The sequence below is a fragment of the Onychostoma macrolepis genome, chromosome 12, assembly GCF_012432095.1.
Source record: "Onychostoma macrolepis isolate SWU-2019 chromosome 12, ASM1243209v1, whole genome shotgun sequence".
NCBI classification, from domain to species: domain Eukaryota; kingdom Metazoa; phylum Chordata; class Actinopteri; order Cypriniformes; family Cyprinidae; genus Onychostoma; species Onychostoma macrolepis.
This window is the reverse complement of record NC_081166.1, coordinates 7,612,691-7,633,252: the sequence shown is the minus strand read 5'-3', so window position 1 is coordinate 7,633,252 and position 20,562 is coordinate 7,612,691. Positions and strand designations below refer to the sequence as shown.

Here is a 20,562-nt window from a genome sequence, read left to right as displayed (position 1 = left end):
TTTAATGATCAATATAGTAAATAATATTAATATTTTTATTCATTTACAAAGTATGGTTCAGTACTGTTGCTGCTTTTTTTTTTTTTTTTTTTTTTATAAATAGTAAAGCACTAGCTCTCTTTCAGTATCCATTTGGAAAACTATCGGTTGATTAATCCGTATCGGCCAGTGTGATCCAACCTAGCTATCGATATCGGTAAAATCCACTATCGGTCGACCTCTAATTAAAATACTCTCCTCCCCTAAATTTACAGGAGGGAAACTCCTACAAATGCGTATTCAATAAGGTGAGTCGCAAAAATAACGGTGGCCATGCCTTTTCAGTGCTAATTTCCCACTGCGTGTCTTTAGTAAATCCTGACAGTAGTTTTTTTAACGCCAAATGAGGGTTTGCGCTGACTCAAGCTGATAGTAAATCTGGCCCTATATATGTTATTATTATATAAGATTATTTTCTCACCATCATGTAATTTCAAATTAGTTTAATTTTCTTCTATGGAACACAAAATGTCGTTCTAAGAAAATGTTGTTTTATTAATTTGTTTATAATTATACATAATTGAGCTTTACTGTTAAATAGAATGACGTAAGACTTCTGTATTTTTAAAACCACGTCTGTTTCTGCTTTTGACTAGAGTCTGCATTGGATGATCTAGACCTGAATGACTTTGGAGTCTCGGCTCTTGAGAAGAGTCTGGAGAGTTCAGCTTTACCCAGCATGGGCCTCATGTTGGGTTGGTGACGAGTTTACAGTCTAATTAAAAAAAGATTCTGTTGTAAACTAGTGTCATAACTTTAAAAATTCAGCATTGACATCCGTCTTCAGTTCTGTTTTTTTTATTAATTTTTCCTCAGGAGGCAGTCAGTTACAGAGTTCAGCACCTGTTAACATTCCTGGCTCCCTCAGTAGCCCCTCCCCTTTCAGATCACCCTCACCTTCTCCACCAATCAGAGCCCACCACTCTCCATTCCTCTCTGCACAGTTGCCACAACCCAGCCAATCAGAGAGCAGCTTTTTGGGGACCTCTCATGGTTCTTTAGGTTTGTGTTATTTTCATTAATTTTAATGTCAGCTGTAATTTCTTTCTATATTACCCTATTAAAGGGGTGGGGGGTGGGGTACAATGCTGTTTCATGCATTCAAAGTTGTTTACACTGTTAAAAGAGTTGGATTCTCATGCTAAACATGGCCGAAGTTTCAAAAAAACGATTTGGAAGTATGACGGAGTATTTCTGTGCCAAAAATCTTCCTTCCGGGTTCGGAAAGTTTTCAGTCACGGCTCTTCCTGACTTAATGAAGGGTGGAACTCCTTATATGGGCATTTCTCCCGGAAGAGCGCGCCCGCGCACGCATCGACCAGAGCAAGAGCAAGTGCGCGCCCATCAACGCGCTTCATCCGGCTGCACTGCACTGGACTCGCTCAGGAAGAATGTCTCTAAAGAAGTGTGTTTTTGGTTGTAAGGGAAAGATAACCTTGTTCAGCTTCCCAAAAGAACCCAGCGTTATGTGAACAGTGGATGCAGTTTGTTTTTCGGGGCAGCAACGGATTTTCACAAGTGTTGATGAAAGTTTTATAAACATGGCCCAGTTCGACGCTGGATTTGTGCATCGTTTGATACTGAAAGATGGAGCGGTCTCAGCTATAAAGATTCAGAACTGCAGACGGTAAGTGAAACGGCATCAAATGTCTGTGTTTTGTTGGCAATCGGCGCTCAAGTGCTCGTCACTCTTTAGCTCCGCCCACGGCGCGCCTCCAGGAGCTCGGCTGTTTTCGGAGAGAATCGTAAAGCTGTATCTTTCTTTTATAAATACGATAAAACTAAAGACTTTTTAGAGATACAAAGGATGCAGTACTACTCTATAGGTACTCAAGATTAACATGAGATTGGGTGTGTGTGTGTGTGTGTGTGTGTGTGTGTGTTATGTCCCCTTTAAGCAGTCTATCAGAATGAGTTTAGAGCTTCTTGTTTACAAGTGCAGTTACCAGTTGTCTTTTTAATACAAAGCAGTGTTGTTTTGCTGTAATGAACTGGATAGATTGTGTGGCAGATCCAATCAAATATGATAGCTTTGTTTTGTTTTTGTAGGTTTAAATGGCATGAGCAGCAGTATTTGGGAACATTTTCCGACAGGCCAAAGTTCGCCAGGTACCCCTCCTGCCCTGCTTTCCACAGGGAGCATGTACACCGAGGTGTCACGTCTCAAACAGGAAGTGGAGGAGGCACACAGGGTGCTGAAACACTGGGACCACAGCTGGAGACAAATGGCTCAGGTCAGACTCCATCTGTGTTTGCGTGCGTGTTTATGTGAAAGGAATGGGGAACTATGTACATACAGAACCATATTTCACACTAGTGTTGTCACGGTACCAAAATTTCAGTATTCGGTACCGATACCAGTGAAAATCCACGGTTCTCGGTACCAATTTCGGTGCTAATTAAAAAACACACTGTTTTTTAATAATAAAAATAAAATGTACAAAAATCAATGCCATTCATTTATAATTATTTAAATTGTGTTTCAAGTTTTTCCGCAAGTAATAAAAGTATGAAAAACAGTAAACAGTAAAGTTTCACCCAAATTGAATTTGTCTTTTAATTAATGAAATGTAAACACATTTTATTTTTTTGGTAAATAAAGGGGATTTACTATTAAAATATGGAAGAAATATTGTGTGATTATTTCTTTAAAAATAAATATGAATTTTTTTCAGCAGTAGTAATAGTATCACATACATTCTACTAAATAATAGTAATCTATTTCTGGCACAATGTCTTTAAGATAAACTTTTATTTTGATGGGTTGCCGTGAATACCTTTAAATTTCTGTGTGTAGCTATATGATATGAGCTGGTTTTACTCAAATGAAACGGTAAAATGCTCGTGAGGTGACTCTCAGAGCAGTTCTGTAGTTATTGTTTATGTATTTATGTCCTCATTGAGACGGCAGATGCTGAAATCACCGCGAGCGTCACGCGCTCTTCAGTGTGTGTAGTAAAGAAAAACAAAAAAACGCACGTCTCTGCCATTCATTCGTTCTTTCATTCACACAGAGACTCGCAGAACATGCGGGATTCATATCTGAATCGACTTTTGCGGCTTAATATTTACAGATACTAGTCTGTCGCGATTTGATTTAAGTGTAATGATCTACTTTTGATTAATTCATCCAAACTTTGACAAATTCCATGACATTCCGTGCTAAACTGTAAATTCCGTTCTTACAACTGGATTCCACCGGTACTTAAAAAAACCTGGTACCGTGACGTTTTCATTTAGCACCGACTTGGTACCGAAGTACCGGGTCTTTTGACAACACTATTTCACACTTTTACAAAATGTAATTTTTTTTTGCACTGATGTTAGTCGGGGTTTCTACTACCAAAAAACACCTGTGATCTAGTTTTATATGACCTTCTCATTTCCCACCCTTTTCTGATTCTGAGAAATTAATCAGGATGACATTGGTTCTGTATCTTTAAGACTTCCATATGGAAATATTATAATTTGCTATCCATATTGCATATTTTAGGCTTGTTCATCAAGTTTCTGAATAATTAGGCGCTGGGCAGTCATATGTTAATATACTGATGGTTGTAGTAATGATTTCTGAACAACCTATATTATTTATTTTTAATATATAATATTTTAACAATAATAAAACAAATAATACAATATACATAGTAATATACTGATTACATAGTAGTCACATAGTAATTTATTACATTATATTATACAAAATAAAATCTATAATACATGTTTTTATGCATACATATGTGTGTTTATTTAGAAATAATAAAAATACATAATAACGTAAATATTTTTATTATTATTTTGTTACATTACTTCAGCAATATTTCTTTAAATTATATTGCTTTCTGTTTTTGAAACACATCTCATGTAAAGGTCACCTAAAAATGTGTCTGCTCAGGGTCAAGTGAAATTAAACTTAAAATTTCAGTCTATTTAAATTTCAAATAAATTTAAAATTGTATATTTTTTGCATTTCTCTAGGACAGAATCCATTCATAACATAGAGTTACTAATAAATTAATCAAATTATTTGTTGACCTGTAGTATGGTTAGTGCTTTGACTATGTTTTCTATTACCTGCCGCAGTCATTGACGGTCTTAAAAGCAGACGCAGAGGACGCTCGTCTCTTGGCGGGGCAGCTGGGTATGGAGGCGGAGCGAGCGCGGCAGGCTGAAGTGGAGGCGCAACAGCAAGCCGCTTTCCTGGAGGAGGCGCTAGAGAGTCTACGGCATGCAGAAAACCCACATCTCCAGCTTCACCAGCTACAGTTACTGCACAGACTTCCACTGAGCTCCATCTGCAGCCTGCAGGCACAGATCTGCTCCTGCTTGCGCACTGTAGAACAGGTAATACACGCACAACTGAGAAATCTCCTGATCGAACTGTCATGAAATGTCTGGGTTTCATTTCATTCAAAAATCAAATGAAGAAAAATAAGAATTGATATTTATACCATTAAGAGATTGAAACTTTTATGCTATTTATATTATTTAATATAAAAGTATTATTGTATTATTTTGTATTATATTGCATTATATAGGAACACTTTCCAATAAGGTTCCATTAGTTAATATTAGTTAATGCATATCAAATTATGATTCATTTGCTAATGAGAAATGCAATTTCTTCATTTTTTCCCCCATTTGATTCTGGTAATAACCGAGGCATTGCTATATTATATTATATTATAGAAGAACACATTATGGAATTTTTTGAAGTCATTTTTAATTTTAGGCTGATTTAAATTTACAAATGTATAACTTTTATGTATAATTAATTTTTTGTGCTTTAAAATGTAATAATTTTTTAAGATTAAATGTAAATAATTTTTAATGAAAGAGGGGAAATGCGTTTCGTTATTATGAAAATAATATAACTTAAAAATAGGGTTAATTTGCTAATGAAAAATGTAATTTCTTTCTTTTTTTTCCTTTTGATTCTGGAAAAATATGACCATTTCTTTGAGTTTCACCTAATAATATGATGTACAAATAGAGCCCAATTAGATTAATAATAAGGCATGTTGGATTGCATTGAATCTCTCTTCTCTCTTCTTTCAGGCCGTGTTCAGGAAGCAGAGATTATATTGTGTATCTTGCGATGAGATGGGATCAGTGACGTTGCCATGCCAACATGGCCTGCACTGCGAACGATGCGCAGCATCGACAGAATGCCCGCTGTGCACCGAACACCAGCAGAGCATGAATATCTCGCAGTCACAATCCTAATCTGCTATAATCCACACACTAGACACGAACCCTGACCCCTCACTGGATCTCATTTGGATTTCACTCAGATTCTCATAACAACTACGGCTAAATGAGCCCAAAGCCTTATCTTAGCTAAGAGCTGAGACTTAATTGATAAATATGATCTAGTTTGATTAATATTGACCATATCAATAGGACGTGCCATGCCATATCCTTTACATCAGCATGCAGTCAGTTCTAGACCTCAAAGGGACCATTATATTTTCAAAAAGAAAGAAAATTACTAGAGAAACTGACATAGTTCAGCAGTTTGTGATATATTCATGTTTACTGTGGGGACAAAAGTCACAAAACATCATGGATACAGTACAATAATATGCTTATGTCTCATTGTAATCATTTTTCCATGTCTTTTAAATGGGAACAAATATAACTTGTATTAGTATTCCAATCTGGTCTAGCACTAATAATTTAGTTAGTGCTTACATGACGACACATTTAGAGATTTTAAGGAAGTATTTAAGTTAAGATCATGATACCAAAATTCAATATTCCCTATATGATTTATATAGAAGCATAACGCATACACATATATAGTAAGACAATCCTATTCTTTTTTTTAAAAACACGTTTAAATCGAAATGCGGAATGTCTTTCCAGAACATTCTGAAATGTTTACAGTAGAAATGCAGTTTGTGCATCTTCAGTGCAGCTGAACTGATTATTTTTTTTTTTTTCCAGACATGGTGAGATTTCGTAATTAATACAGATTTTAGTGTAGTTAGTAGGTATATAGGAAATTTACAATTACATTCATAGGATTTTTTAAGGAGAAATTCCAGGGAACTGCTATACAGCAAAACGGAAAATAAATACGGTTTCGCAGCTTTTTGTTCTCAGGATTTTTTTTTTTTTATAGGAGTTATGGTAAACTGGAGTGCAAAAGCAAGAAGCCAAACACTCTTTTTAATGTAATTCATATAATGTGCATATTTTATTTAATGCATTGATTGAATAATTTGCCTGTTTACTAAACCAACAGCACGTTCCCAACTGCAGCTTTTCATTCACGTAGAGGTGTTTTATATGAACACATGTCCGACACCAGTGGAGAAGAGAATAATTCATGTGCACTGATTAGCAAACATGAGAGCATAAGCTACAGCTGTGGAAGAGGGCTTGACTTCAGTGTGTTTCAGTTTATTTAGATGATTTTATTTGAATTCAGTTTGAAGGCACAGTTATATGGGATGCTCAACAGATGACTTCCTTTGAAACAGAGCTTCACTGTGAATTCAGAAATCACCTGCTCAGTTTTGTTCATATACAGTGTTTCAGTCTGATTTTGTAAAAGACAATAAACAAATGTATATTTTTGGATGAAAATGTTGTTTGTTTAATTTTTAATATCAAATAATAGCAATATCATCGTTACACTTCCTTACAATAATTAAAAGACTCTACATTAAATAATATTTTAATAACAAATAATAGAAAAGGGAAACAAATAATGTTAATTTGGATGTTTTCATTCATCTTTTTGTCCTCTTAGATTTCTTGAGACTTCTTTTCTCTTTGTCTGCGTAATTTAACGAAGGCCTGAGCTTCTCTCTCGCCTTTCCTGGCCTCAAGTAACTTCAAGGTATTTTCACCTACAAAAACAGAGATAGCATGAGGTCATATTGAATTGCTACATATGACATCTAAAATGTATAAAGTAATAAAAAAAAAAAAATATATATATATATAAATGTGTGTGTATATATATATAAAATATAAGTAATAAAAATGTATATATACACTACTGTCAAAAGTTTTTAAAGAAGTAGCAATAGATTTGTATATTGATTTAAAAAGAAAGTGAATTTTCAGTGGTCTTTACTCACATGATCCTTCAGAAATTATTCTAATATGCTGATTTGGTGCTTAAGAAACATGTATTAAATCAATATTTTTGTGGAAACCAATATTTATTTAGTTTCTTTGATGAATAGAAAGAACAGCAATTATATGAAATAGAAATCTTTTTGTTACATTATAATGTCTTTACTGTCAGTTTTGATCAAATTAAAAAAAAATATATATATATATATTCAACAAGGACACATTCTTTTCTTTTGTGGAACATAATCTACCTGTAAACAATTTTACCGAAACAGTACAGACGATTAGTTTCTTAATGCACCAAATGTGCGTATAACAGGAATTGACATACTGTTGGGTTTGGGGTGCATCAAAGGTAAGCGGATCTGTGCGGGTGTGGGATTGTTCTGTCCACCTCCGACTCCTGGCACCGCTTTAAGAGAGAGGAACGCCTCTCCTTCGAAGTCATCGCTCCTCAAAGTGTCATGGTCCAGCACTGTCACCATCATACATGCTCCAGGAGACTGGCACTGATCTAATGAAATGATACTGTGCCCCCCAGAGGACAGAAACCACATTACAACCATATAACAACAATCTACAGCCTGTCATCTCTATTCAGTTTAACAGTTTGTATTTGCTCTCTCTTTCTCTGGGATGTGCAACATGTTAATAGTCTACCAAATGTGGATTGGGCTAATGAGTGAACACAGGTGATAAAGGTTACTTTTGTGGCTTTCCATAAAAAGAGAGCTGGAAAATGGAAATTTGTGTGTGGCATGTAGTTTTGAAGGAATCAGTGTGATTATTTGAGTGTGTGGTTTGTAAATAGGAGAAAACTTTATTTAAGAATAAGAGGGAGAAGGGACTTTTCTTTGGGAGCTTATTTCTGCCACGGAATTAAAATATAAAAAAAGGTCATTGCAACTTTTTATCCTTCAAATTGCAAGTCTACTCACTTTAAATTCTCACTTTTTCTCAGAATTCTGACTTTGCATCTTGTAATTCTGTTTTTGCCATGGAATAAAAAAAATAAAAAGGCAACTTTTCTAACCATTTTGACTTTTTCCCCACTATTGCAAGTTTGTATCTCACAGTTCTTAGAATTGCTAATTTATATTTCACAATTGGAAGCAATTTTTTTTTTTTTTTTTGGCAGAATTGTGAGATTACCTTTATTAATTTATTTTTATTCAATGGTGGAAATAAGCTTCCATGCTTGTCCCTTTCACTCTCTGTATTTTTTTAATCCTCTTCTATGAATCTGGTAGGTGGGAGCTATGAGAGAAGAGGGTGCTTTGTGTGACTTTAGATTCTAAAAATGAACTGAAACCGCATGTTTACATACAATTCAAAGGACTCTTCGAACAACGGGTTGAGATCGCAGTTCTTGATTTTGGTGGATCGCGGTTCTACTTGAGGGAACATGTGCTTTGGTTCTAGAGACAGCTGAACGAAAGGGTCACTGGAACCTGTAATGGACAAAATGCAGTTTTACAGACTCTTTACAGAAATTTCAGATATTCATCTAAAGAAATGACATTCAGATAAGCTCAAGTGTTGGCAGTGTCAGAGCACCACAGATACAAGACCTACTGGCTCTTGATTTATCAATTTCTTCTATAAATTCCAGAGTAACCAGCATAATATAAAATGTGTTTGTCTTCTCACCATTTGAGTCGAGAGGAATCAGATTGACGGCGTTGAGAACTTCTACATGCAGTTTGCTCTCTGAGCGTTTGTATGAGGTGATGAGAGTAACAGCTCCGTATTTCTCTCCATTAAACACTTTCTGTAGGAAATGTAAACAAATCCAGGTCAGTAACACTTCGTTGGGTCTTATGGATGATTTCCTGATCTGGGTGATTTCCTCACCTGTTCCCACACTTTTCTCTCAAAGAACTTCTCTATCAGCTGATTACAGCTTAAAGAGTTTTGTGTCAGGTTTGCCCGTAGCGTCTGAGGAAACAAAAATCAATTACTCATATCTGAATGGGAACGAAAGGGAAGAAAAACAACACGTGAAGTGCATAAAACAATAACACTGACCTTATATTCCTCAGTATGTAGTGTTTCAAGAGAAAGTCCATTCCCTTCAGCATGAAAACACTGTTCTAAGCACTGCCAGGGAACAAACACATAAAAGTACATTTCTGAAGAAAATATAAAATACAAGGTGGTTGCCAAGGCATTGCAGTGTTTTAATGTGTTATTATGTGTTCGTCGGTGGATTCTAAGTCTGACAGTTTAGAAACAAACCACACTCTTTGTGGTCTCGTTTGTGTCTCTTTCACAAACAGTGTAACATTTAGCATTAGGCTGAAAGACTAACCTGCAGTGCGTACAGTAATCTCTGAAAGTAAACCACGTTACTGTCCTCCTGCAGAGATATCTGATGCAGAATCTTAACCGAGTTCATCCACAATGGAGTAAGAAGACTGAAAGAGACAATTAAAACACATCATGATGGCTGATCAACTAAAGTAAAAGCAACCACAATATACAGATATAGACAGGCTGAAAAAAAACATTGAGATACCTATTAAAATTCTCCTGAACCAAATTCTCATTCATATACTGCAGTTCTTTCTCAAGATATTTCATCAAAGGAACCACGGCCTGGAGATAAGAGAGACAGACACTCGGTGTTGCAACAGTTTAGAAAAATGTCATTTTGTGATTCAGGTTGATGAAACATTTCGCTTACATCTTCTGTAGATCTGGATGGAAGCCTTTGACGTGAAGCCATGTTGCGAACATGTGTTTCAATGTCTTTGTTTAGCTAAAAAGAGACAACAGAGAGAAACAGTTACACTTGATTTCAAGTCCACTTCATGTCATCTAACTCTCATTACAGTATTAGTAGACTGTTAGGTTAAGGTTACAGTTAGTACAATAAGATAAGACAACTCAGATATTAAGCAGACAGTCTAATAATACTCTAATGACTGTTAGTTGATGTAGTTGCAAAGTTACTTACAGTAAGCCGAATGTCAAAAGGTGACTATCAAAATAAACTGTTACCCCAAGAAACATGGTAAAATGTGTGTTCTGGTTGTTGTGAAAGTGTCTTATTGCACCTTCTCAGGAAGAGCTCATGTAGACGTGAGACTCGTGAGACTCGTGAGACTCGGTGAGAGAGGTTATAACACTAACTGTTTCTCTGTTCAGTAAAAAAGCAACTCATTTCTGAGAACCTTTTTGGATTTTGAAGTAGATTATTCACATCATACAGTATACCAGTTTGGAGACACCTACTCTCAATAGTGATATAAAATAACACAAAAGGAATCTTTATTTGACGCTATTGATGCTGTGATCACAGTTATGCTACCTTTTTCCCGAGTGTTTCAACTGCAGAGCGGATCTCTCGGCTCAGGGCGGACTGAGTGTGTTGCAGCTGTGATGGAAGTGTGTTCTGGAACTGAGTATCTCCAATCACGTGTCGGGTGCGTTCCCGGAGCCCTGCCCAGTTTAGCTGCTGCGGTAGACGTGTCAAAACTGTGTGCACATGCTCTAGATCGTTCACCACCACGCACAGCTAAATATACATAAACCATGAGAAGTTAAGAGCAATACATGCAGATGATCAAGGTAAAACACAGTGCAAAGTTAAAGACCACACACCACATACATCACATCGTCAGCAGCTCACCATTTTTATAGCACTTTCGCGATCTGAGTCCACAGAGAGCTCCTTCACTCGAGCCTTCAGCATCTGACAGTACGTTGATGCAATCTTACACACATCCTGTAACAAACAATGCGTATTTATACATCCTACATTTCAATTAAATGCTCAAATTTGTGTGTATGTTTGTACCTCTGTGAGTTTGACCATAAGCATGAAGGCCTCCTCCGGGTCAGGCCAGCTTAACTGCTCCCAGAGCTGAGCTACAGGATGCAAACATGCTGCAATGTCCACTGCAGAAGAGCTGTGCTTGATGGGAACTCCTCCGGTCTGCAGCGGCTGCAACTAGAAAAGAGAGAAAGAGAATGTGAGTGTGTAGTTCCCTTCAGCTATTTAATTTTTTTTGCTTAATGGGAATTCACAAGTAGAAAGACAAAACTGCTTTTACTAAAAAAGTGTTTTAGAGCATCTTACCTGATCCACTTGCACAGCTTTTTCCACCCTCTCCATTGTGGTGCTAAAGGCTTTGTTTAACCAGTATGGAAGAGCATCTCTGAAGTCCTCATGGAAACTTGTGAGCTGCAGTAACTTCCCCCTAAAAGAGAAATCCAAACTTCATGTTTAAAAGGAGAGTCCACTCAAACTGAAAATTCGGTCATCATTTACTCCCTCACACGTTATGATATTTTGAAGAATGTTGTTGGCAACCAAGCAGTTTCAGGTCGTACTGACTTCCATACAGTAAAGGTACCAAAACCATTTGGTTGACAACATTCTTCAAAATATCTTCTTTTGTGTTCCACCGAAGAAAGGAATGAAGGAATAGTTCACCCAAAAATACAAATCTGCTGATAATTTACTCCAATTTAAAACGCATTTCACTTCATAAGATGTTAATCGATGGGATCACTTGTGGATAACTGTGATGTTTTTATCAGAAGTTTGGACTCTCATTCTGACGGCACCCATTCACTTTACTCTCATCTACATCGTGGATGGCCTGAGGGTGAGTAAAATTAAATTTTTGGGTGAACTAGCCTAGATGCTAAGGAAGTCAGTACATTGGGTTGAGAGTACATCACAAAATAATGTTTAACGTATGTAACAACTCCGAAGTTACAGCTGATTGTAGGACTGACTGACCTTTTTTGTAAGAAGGCTTTGTCTTTGTGGATGGCTTGCAAAGTGAGATAAACAGGAAACAGACTGTTTGCCAAAGGCTGATCCATTTGATTCTCCAACTGAGAGAGGGTACCTCGTAACTCATCAGCCAGCTGTTCACACACACAAGTAAGGGACAACCAATGATCTACTGACCACAGAAAAAGACTGATCGGAGACAAAATGCATATATATGTATATATATATATTATATAGTGCATTTCTTGATTCTCACCAGAGAGTCCAGTTTTCTGTAAACCACAGTGAAAACATCCAATTGCACAGCACTGGAAACAGAGAGAGAGTGTATTTTAATTATGAAGACAAAGACATTTTTTCAGTGACATGATGGACAAGAATGACTATCAAATTAACTGTCCATTAATTTTAGTGGCACAAAGTTGGCCAAAAAACAGTTCAAGAAATGTTCAGATTATAAAATATATCCAGTGAGCAGCACATGTATTTAGCTCCAACATCCTGAAGAAATTTAATGTTTAGAAGGGAATTAGCTGACTAAATTACAACAGAAAAAAAGCTTAACCTTATAGATGATATTATATATATATGCATTAGTTACATTTTAAAATGTACAGTTCATTATTCTTACCTGACAAACACCTTATTCCAGACATCTTTACTGAGTCGAATGTCTTCTTGCACTTCTCCAATCAACCGAGAGAGGGCGCTGATGGTCTCTAACGGATCCTGTCAAAGAGCACTTATGAAGAATCTGAACTCACTTCTAAACGTACTGGAATAATATATGTTTTATACGCATATAGAATCAATCTGCATGATTTCTCACTTTGGTCATGGGTTGATGTAAACCTTTTTTGATGTTAAACCACTCTTCTGTGCCATTCTGGGAGAAAAGGAACATGCTTTAGGTGATATGTAAACTGAGTCACACATATTAAGCCCAACAGCTGTCCTGTTTCTCCTCATATACACAGAAAAACATGATTTTGGACTAGTGCGAAAAAAAGGTATTTTATATACAGTATCATGTAAGGTCTTTATACAGAATAGTTATTAACATAATTTTGTTACTCACAACAACAGCATCTGTGACCTCAACATGTAAGTCAAACTGAGCAGGATTGAGCTTCTGAAATGCTCGGGTCTTACAAATCTGAACAAGAACTCTACATAAACCAAAACATAAATATACTTTTTGAGAGTTTTGCATAAAACAATATATATATATACACACACACACACACACACACACACACACACACACACACATACACATACATACACAAACTAATGATTGCTAACTTGTGTTTTGCAAGTCTGTGTGTGTTACCTGAGCAGTGTATGTAGCCGTGGTGTTGTTTTAGGGGTTGGAGGATAGATGTCCCTGTATTTGGACACTAAGCAGAGCCCATACTGCAGAAACCCATGAAGAGAGTCACCCAGCTCCTGTTTCTGTTAGCATGCAAACACGTTTAACATGTTTTTAATATGCTTTCTATTTTAATATATTTTAAAATGTAACTTATTCCATTGGTAGCACTACTTCAAGCTTCAGCGTCACACAATCCATCAAAAATCATTCTAATATGCTGATTTGAGTACTGATAAAAGTTTAGGGTGAGTAAATTAATACTTTTATTCAGAAAGGATGCATTAAACTGACAGTTCACCCAAAAATGAAAATTACTCATCCTCAAAAAAAAAAAAAACAAAAAAAACTATGGCAGTCAATGTTTACCAGCAACTGTTTGGTTCATCAGAAGAAAGAAAAAAAACTCATGCAGGTTTGGAACAAATTGAGGGTGAGTAAATGATAAGATAATTTTTTATTTTTGGGTGAACTCTCCCTTTAATACACCCTTGCTAAATAAAAGTATTTTAAATTGATAAAAGTGACAGACACACATATATACAAGTATATGTCACAAAACACAAAAATGACTAGAGCAAAAACAGCTCAGCTTTACCACAGCATGCCGCTGAGACCTGATGACTTGGTATCAGACCAACTGATGATTTGAGTGATAAATTGCTAAAACATCACATGACACTGTTGCAACATCCGTGCTTGTGATGCAATATAGAAAGTACTTTCTAATTCTGTACATCTACACCCACTCTGAAAGCTGTGTGTTTCAGCTTTCATATCACAGGGGCAACCCCCCCCCAAGAATCACCAACCTGTAGGTAGGGGAGTTCCTGTTGGTCCCAGTGGTACTCTATACTGGTTAGCTGCTGGAAAAGCACAGTTGAGTCCACCTCCAGGGTTTGGTAAAGTTTGCTGTAGGCCACCCACTTCCTGTTTAGCACCACAAACAACCCACACGTATGCAAAAGAGATTTAAATCCATCAGCATGTTGGATCCATTCATTGCATTTAAACAGCATGCGAACACTGTTGAGCTCAGCGTACTGGGTATGTAGTTAAAAGCTGTCCCTAAAAAGCCAAAATCAATACTGTCTGGTCTGCTGTTTTTTATTTTATCGATCTAGCTTCCAGATCAGTGTGCTGTACAGTATCACACGCTCTTACGCCAAGTCTTGGAGAAAAGGTGAAATGTCATTCTGGTTGGCGTAGTGCTCAAGCAGGGCCGTCCCCTCCCCACACAACTCTCCCTTCCACGGATTACTGTCCTGAGGGCCAAGAGTAGAGTAGCATTGAAAAACAGAGAGAGATGCAAACAGTGATGTGAAATGAAAGGCTGAGTTTAAACTTTACAGTATATAAACAGTACTGCGCAGCAGGAAGTGATTTTGACGCTTACACAACCAGTGGCAGTTTAAGATATTTCATCATGTTTAAAGAAGCTTTCATAAATTCTCTGTTAAAGACATACCTGTTGTTTGGAGATATGGGCTTGAACAAACTGCTGCAGGATGCCACAATAGTTCACATAAGGACTCCGTCCAGCACTCAGGATCTCATCTCTCTGTAATAAATGAATCAAATGGAATTCAAATTAAGGATCTGTCATTCAGTCAATACTGAGTAATTAAAATATCCAAAGAACACTAAAATTATAATAGTCAGTCTGCAATGTTCATTTCTGGTTTGGTCTGACAAACAGACGCTTTTTTCCAGAATATATCTCACAACTTTGTCACAAAGTGAGTGTCTTTCACTTTAGATAACATACTTCACATTAGTATAGTTTTGTAATTTTATGTGCTTTTGTCATTAGTTTTTTCCCTAAATTTGACCATTTTTAATTCGTTTTTATTTCAGTTTCAGAATTAGTTCTTATTTCCAGTGAGTAATTTTAGTGCTTTAACTCATATTTATTGTACTTGTCAAGGCAGTTTCATCTCCATCAACGTTTTTCATCTAATACTTACATTTTATTTTATTTCAGCTTTATTTCAATTAACAATGTGTTAATAGTTTTAGTTTTAGTTAATGATAATAGTCCTGCCACACATTTTAATGCATAGATATTTAGGTTCAGTTTAAAAAAAAAAATGTGTTCAAGATGAACTGAAAATAAGACCACATGCTCTGGTCATTCACACAGTTGCACTTCACTTTTTAAAAAGATATTTTAAAATAACTTCTTATTTAAAAAAAACACTTCTTTAAAAAAAAAAAGTACTTGCAACACAGTAGAAGATCCCTTTGTGATCTTTACGAGTTAACCAAACGAAAACCACAATTTTTAAGTACTAGACAACATGTTGGCCTGCTGATACAGGAGAAAAAAAAGCTTTCACCTCTTTATGAATGAATTTAAGCTGAAGATGACACTGTCCTCTGTCTGGGTATGTCTCTGTTCGGGGCTCCAGGTTATACCATGTGTCCTCCGTGCAATGCAGGTCCTGCCCACAACACACATACAGTACATGAAGCACATGCCATGAAACTGAATATGAGGAATTGAGTTATCTTTGTACTTTATATTATAAAATGTTATATTGCTACTTCTTTAAATATTACATAAAATGGTTAACGGTATGAGGTAAGAACTGGTACCTGGAAATCAAAATATGAGCATTGACTAGTGTTATGCAATATACCTTTAGCTTTAGAACAACATTGCCCAAAAAGTCATCCTGTCCTTTCTCTTTTTTTGCATCTTTTATCATCCTGTGAAGAGACAGTTGAACACTCAGAGTTAAACTAAATGCCTGTATCATTTATATTAATTATTTAAACATGATTTGTATTATTTAAAAAAGCTTTAAACATTTTAAACCTTTTAAGTCCATGGATATTTGTGCGAAACTCATCAAATTTTTGCACTAGTGACACCTCTTCATCTTTGTCCCTATAAAACAAACATCACTGTGGTGCTTAGAAATACACAGTATAATACAATCAGTATTTCTTATTTCTAAAAAAAAAAAAAGCAAGTTCATTTCACGCACCACATCTCAATGTGAAAATTGGCATTTGAGATGTCTTCAAATTCCCTGTAAAAAGAAGCAAGCATTCAGACAAAACGATCAATCAGCAAGGTGTATAAACAGCTGGTCAAATACTCTCTATAGAAGATATGCCTACTCACAGTTTGAAGGTCTCGTCCCAGATGGGGTTGAGGGTCTGTTTCTTTATGGTTGTCTGTAACACTTGTCCTTTAGCTGAATCCCGCACTACTGCTTTCTGAGGTTTATTGGATGATCCACCACCATGAGACTCCTTGTGTTCACATAGGATCGACAGCAGGCAGTACGGATCGCTGAATCCTGTTGTCAAATATTTAGATACATGTAGAGGCTGTCTGGATAGTAGTTATTTTAAAATCATGAAAATCCATTATGCAGTAAAAGATATGGATGTGTTTAAAACAAACAAAAAAAACAAAACAAAAAAAACCCCCAGATAAAATCATACCACTAATGTCCTTCCCCAGAATTCCTTTGGCTTGTTTCACTGTAACCATGAGGCAGTAGATTGGGGCCTAGTCGTGAAGAAATTTACATGTGTAAGTCAGTAAATAACAACACAATAAACGTAATGATACGCAGACTAAAATAATATCACTTATTTAAAGGCTTTTTACATGCCTTATACATTACATATATGTGGATAAAAGCGTCTGCAAAATGACTAAATGTAAATGTGGATTATATTACACAGGACATTATATAATCATATTTTTTTTTTATGTCAAACTCTTTCACATTATTCTTACCAGCATGCTCTGGACTTTTTCACTTAAGGTTTTATGCTCATCTTCTGTCATGGAGAATGCCTGTATTCATGGAGAATGAATATTTAAGACACAATACATGTGAATGAATAACAACCATACTGTAAAACATAAGACTACAAACAAATCCAGAAAAGTGTGTTACCTCTTTGATATAGTTTTGTAACTGCTTGGCATTGTATTGCTCTTTTGTGTGTGGTTTTCCTAACATATGAGTGATTGTGTACAGAAGCTCCTTGTACAGCGGTTTGAGCTGCAGGGACAATAATAGTCATTATTCCACAAAGCACACTGGAAAATACTTGAAGTTATCAGTCGCCGATGAATCACTACCTCCTTCTCTTTATGTCTCTTTTCACTCTCCTCTGGGTTCTCGGAGTCTTTGAAATCCTGATGGTTAAATTATATTGTAGCAAATATAATAATTTGTTTACATAATACATTGTCCTTCTTTTAAAAAATAGCATCAGTAGAGTTTTAAAATCTCTTCAAAAGAAATTTGTGAGAAATTATAGAATTAATAATTCCTTACCTTTCTGTTCAGTTTTCTGGTCATGCCCATTCTCCGTGCAGGGGAGGACTGAGAGAGAAAGAAGAGTTTCATTTAAATTCAGAAATTTGGAGAGAAATGCAGAAATTTAGAAAGAGATTCAGAAAGCATAAATGATTATACAGTACCTGCCTCTGTCGGATCCGACTGGACCCTGTGCTTTCAGTGTGGGTCTACAGATATAAACAAATGAAAGAGTGTACTTGATAATAAATGTACAATCTGCAACATTTCTGCAATCATCAGACCATTAAGAATGATGTAGAAAGTACATGAAAATGCCTTGTTTGCTAACATGTATTCAGACACAAATGCATACTCATTACATCAAAACGTACAATATCATTACGCCATAACATTGTCTAATTTAATTCCTGATATTCCTATTTTTATTGCCATAAAATATCCAGCAGAAATTGAATCATTTATAAAATAATATCTCATAAACCCTTTTGTAATCAGTTATCAAGTATCGGGCTCCACATACAAATGCATAATGTTTTGGCCTATCTTCTCTGCAGCACTTCCTTATTATTAACAATAAGAACACTTCATCATAGTGACCCACCATCATGGGTTTAGGATGTTGCTAGTGTGCAGAAAGTAAAGGCGCCTTGTTCTTACTGAAAAACATGTGTAAATGTCAACGTATGTCCCCTGTAACAGAGACCAGTTTTTATATGAACTTTTATTTTATTTTATTTAACATCAAGTCTAAACTGTCTATATTTATGTAACTGGTCACCATTTCAATTTATTTTTCTTTCCTTTTTGTTTTGCATTTAAAATAATAACTAAAAAGAGTCCTGCAGTGTGTCAAATTATTTTTTAAAAGTACCAAAGTTGTTGCTCTGTGATTATGAGGTCACTAAACTGAATGCTAATTATAAAAACAGTTAACATTGTTTTAGTATAGCACTGCAGGTCAATGTCATGTCAACTACCCTCAACTCACACCACTGCTGTGAGCATGCAACATATATAAAACATTGCTTTGACCCCAGAAAGATGAAGATTTTTTTTAAAGTCATGCATTTTACTAACCTCTTTAGGAGGAAGAAGCAGATTTTCCCCTTGTGTGGATGCCCCATCTTGGACTGGAACCATATTTTACAGCTGTACTCCTCACACCTAACCTGATTATTCAGCTGTCCTAAACACAAGCAACGTGACTATGTGACAGATGCTCACAGCTTTTCTTTTGTTATATCAAATAGTCAAGCGCCTAAATGGACACAAGTGTTGAGTCTTCAAAAACATCTCATGTTTATGAGCGCAGTGTTTCATTTAGGGTGCGGAAGTTGGCGTTTCCTGTTAAAGGTCGGACCTGCAACTTAACTGTTTCTTCATACAGCAGAAACTGCTACCACGTCGACTCCTCCTGTTGTTCTGTCACTCCATCTTCCTTCCTCTCTCTCAACGCACCGCACTCTATGCCACTCACTCTTTATCTTTATGTATTTAGAGTCTATTTAAACCAGCACGGTGTAGTCTTGGTAGCTTCTTATCAAACAGGATGCTCTGCTCTCATAGTTTCCATGGTTTGACAGTGTGTCACCCGTCTGTAGCTGTAGCACACTGAGTTTGTTTGCACCATTTAAAGAGGCTGGTTCTTGCAGTGTGTTATCCGTTCTGGTGAACATCAGCAGATAACATTCAGTAATAATGGAGAACACCACTGATTTGCATTAGGAAAGGAAAAAGCTTTAGACTGCAAAGCAACAACGGTGTTGAATCTAACAGTTCCCAAACTCTCTGTTGGGAAGAATCAATGGGAGACTGTGTTTCTTAAAATAAAGATGAACTATTAGAGAGCTCATTAATCTGAAGATATCGACAAGATTGGATGCAGGCTTAAATCTTAAAAGCAACTTTAAAATAAAAGAAAGTAATGGGAAAAGGAAGCAATGTTTTTTTTTTTCTACTGAAATAAATAACTGGGGAAAAAAAACAAACAAACAAACAAACAAAAAACATATAGAATACACCAAGGACCATTTGTATTCTCTACACTAAAAGGAAAAATGCTGTACTGTGTCCAGAGGCATGAATGCATGATTTTGTTTTATTAAGCATAATTTTCCATGCAGAGAGCATGCCATTTCTGTTGGGTTGCTGAATCAGTAACTTGCAGCAAAAGTTATGATGCTAGTGTTTGGAAAGTCTTAGTCATTCAAATTATTTTTGATCACACCAACATGTAATTGCATATTGCATTTGCAAATGGGAAATCCCCATAAAACACATTTTCCCCTCTATATGTAAAGCTATAGAGCTCTATATGTAAACTTCCAAGGGGGCTGTTTCCAAATAATAATGTAATATAATATAATAAATGTCATAATGCTTCCAAACGATTTGTAGTTCCCACTGACTGCGGTGTGAAGAGTAGAAGCGCCATCATGTGGTCATTATGAAGAACTTCTGGTGTTGAGAAAGATGCGAATATACAAAACACAGTTGAAGATAAAATCAGCGCAGAAGTGTTCTATCTATCTATCTATCTATCTATCTATCTATCTATCTATCTATCTATCTATCATCTTTGGTAAATATTTTACTTTAGTTTGTATTATAATGCTTATATTCCACCTAGAATGTGTGGTACATTAGTAGTATTGTGTTGTGCTATATTGTTTGTTGTAGCTGTATTGAAATTCATATTGTATGTTGTTTGTTGTGCTGTAAGACATATTCCTGAAGGATAAAAAAAATTGGACTCACTGGGAAAGGAGCAGGTCGTATCCATCACATGCGCCGCTGGTGTAGTGGTATCATGCAAGATTCCCATTCTTGCGACCCGGGTTCGATTCCCGGGCGGCGCACGCTTTATTAAACCCCTCAAATTGAAGCAGAAATATTAGCAATGAGCAAGCTGGATGCCGACCGACTCATCTATCATAATCAAAAAGCACCATATGAACATTTCAAAATACAAATGTCAAGCCTGGTCACTTTCTGATCTTTTCCGATACAGTATTTCC

General features: G+C 36.1%; 2 protein-coding genes and 1 non-coding gene across 5 annotated transcripts in view; 2 read left to right on the top strand and 1 right to left on the bottom strand.

Annotated features, from left to right (window-relative positions):
- unk (unk zinc finger) overlaps window positions 1-6,630 on the top strand; it is a 14,057-nt gene extending 7,427 nt beyond the window's left edge. For both annotated transcript variants that reach the window (XM_058794657.1, XM_058794656.1), the window contains exons 11-15: window positions 636-734; window positions 856-1,041; window positions 2,089-2,273; window positions 4,120-4,380; window positions 5,095-6,630. In XM_058794657.1, coding sequence (XP_058650640.1) covers window positions 636-734; window positions 856-1,041; window positions 2,089-2,273; window positions 4,120-4,380; window positions 5,095-5,262 — 899 coding nt within the window. In that variant the 3' untranslated portion in view covers window positions 5,263-6,630. The remainder of the gene's footprint in view (window positions 1-635; window positions 735-855; window positions 1,042-2,088; window positions 2,274-4,119; window positions 4,381-5,094) is intronic.
- unc13d (unc-13 homolog D (C. elegans)) lies at window positions 6,615-20,562 on the bottom strand. Of its 2 annotated transcripts, none has more exons than XM_058794654.1 (35): window positions 20,303-20,562; window positions 18,623-18,731; window positions 17,707-17,751; window positions 17,561-17,608; window positions 17,362-17,418; window positions 17,174-17,281; window positions 17,011-17,070; window positions 16,710-16,776; window positions 16,384-16,561; window positions 16,244-16,288; window positions 16,072-16,143; window positions 15,893-15,962; window positions 15,590-15,694; window positions 14,719-14,811; window positions 14,415-14,515; window positions 14,063-14,180; window positions 13,212-13,333; window positions 12,957-13,047; window positions 12,708-12,764; window positions 12,510-12,607; window positions 12,135-12,186; window positions 11,882-12,012; window positions 11,213-11,333; window positions 10,931-11,083; window positions 10,763-10,858; window positions 10,442-10,648; window positions 9,815-9,889; window positions 9,647-9,726; window positions 9,440-9,545; window positions 9,157-9,228; window positions 8,983-9,066; window positions 8,779-8,899; window positions 8,456-8,579; window positions 7,460-7,656; window positions 6,615-6,896 (listed from the first exon to the last, which is right to left on the bottom strand). In XM_058794654.1, exons 2-35 carry the CDS (start codon window positions 18,683-18,685, stop codon window positions 6,793-6,795), a joined length of 3,321 nt encoding a protein of 1,106 aa, XP_058650637.1. In that variant the 5' UTR covers window positions 18,686-18,731; window positions 20,303-20,562; the 3' UTR covers window positions 6,615-6,792. The 2 variants fall into 2 exon arrangements, with proteins under 2 accessions (XP_058650637.1, XP_058650638.1); XM_058794655.1 differs by lacking the exon at window positions 20,303-20,562 and adding an exon at window positions 18,906-19,184.
- On the top strand, window positions 20,333-20,403 carry trnag-ccc (transfer RNA glycine (anticodon CCC)). Its single transcript has one exon. It is a non-coding gene; the product is annotated as a tRNA-Gly (tRNA).

Coding starts and splice junctions, on each gene's coding strand:
- unc13d (XM_058794654.1), bottom strand. CDS start 18,685: ATGGTTCCAGTCCAAGATGGGGCATCCACACAAGGGGAAAATCTGCTT. Junction 16,144..16,243: donor AATTTTCACATTGAGATGTG/GTGCGTGAAATG, acceptor TTTGTTTTATAG/GGACAAAGATGAAGAGGTGT. Junction 13,334..14,062: donor AGGAACTCCCCTACCTACAG/GTTGGTGATTCT, acceptor GCATGCTAACAG/AAACAGGAGCTGGGTGACTC.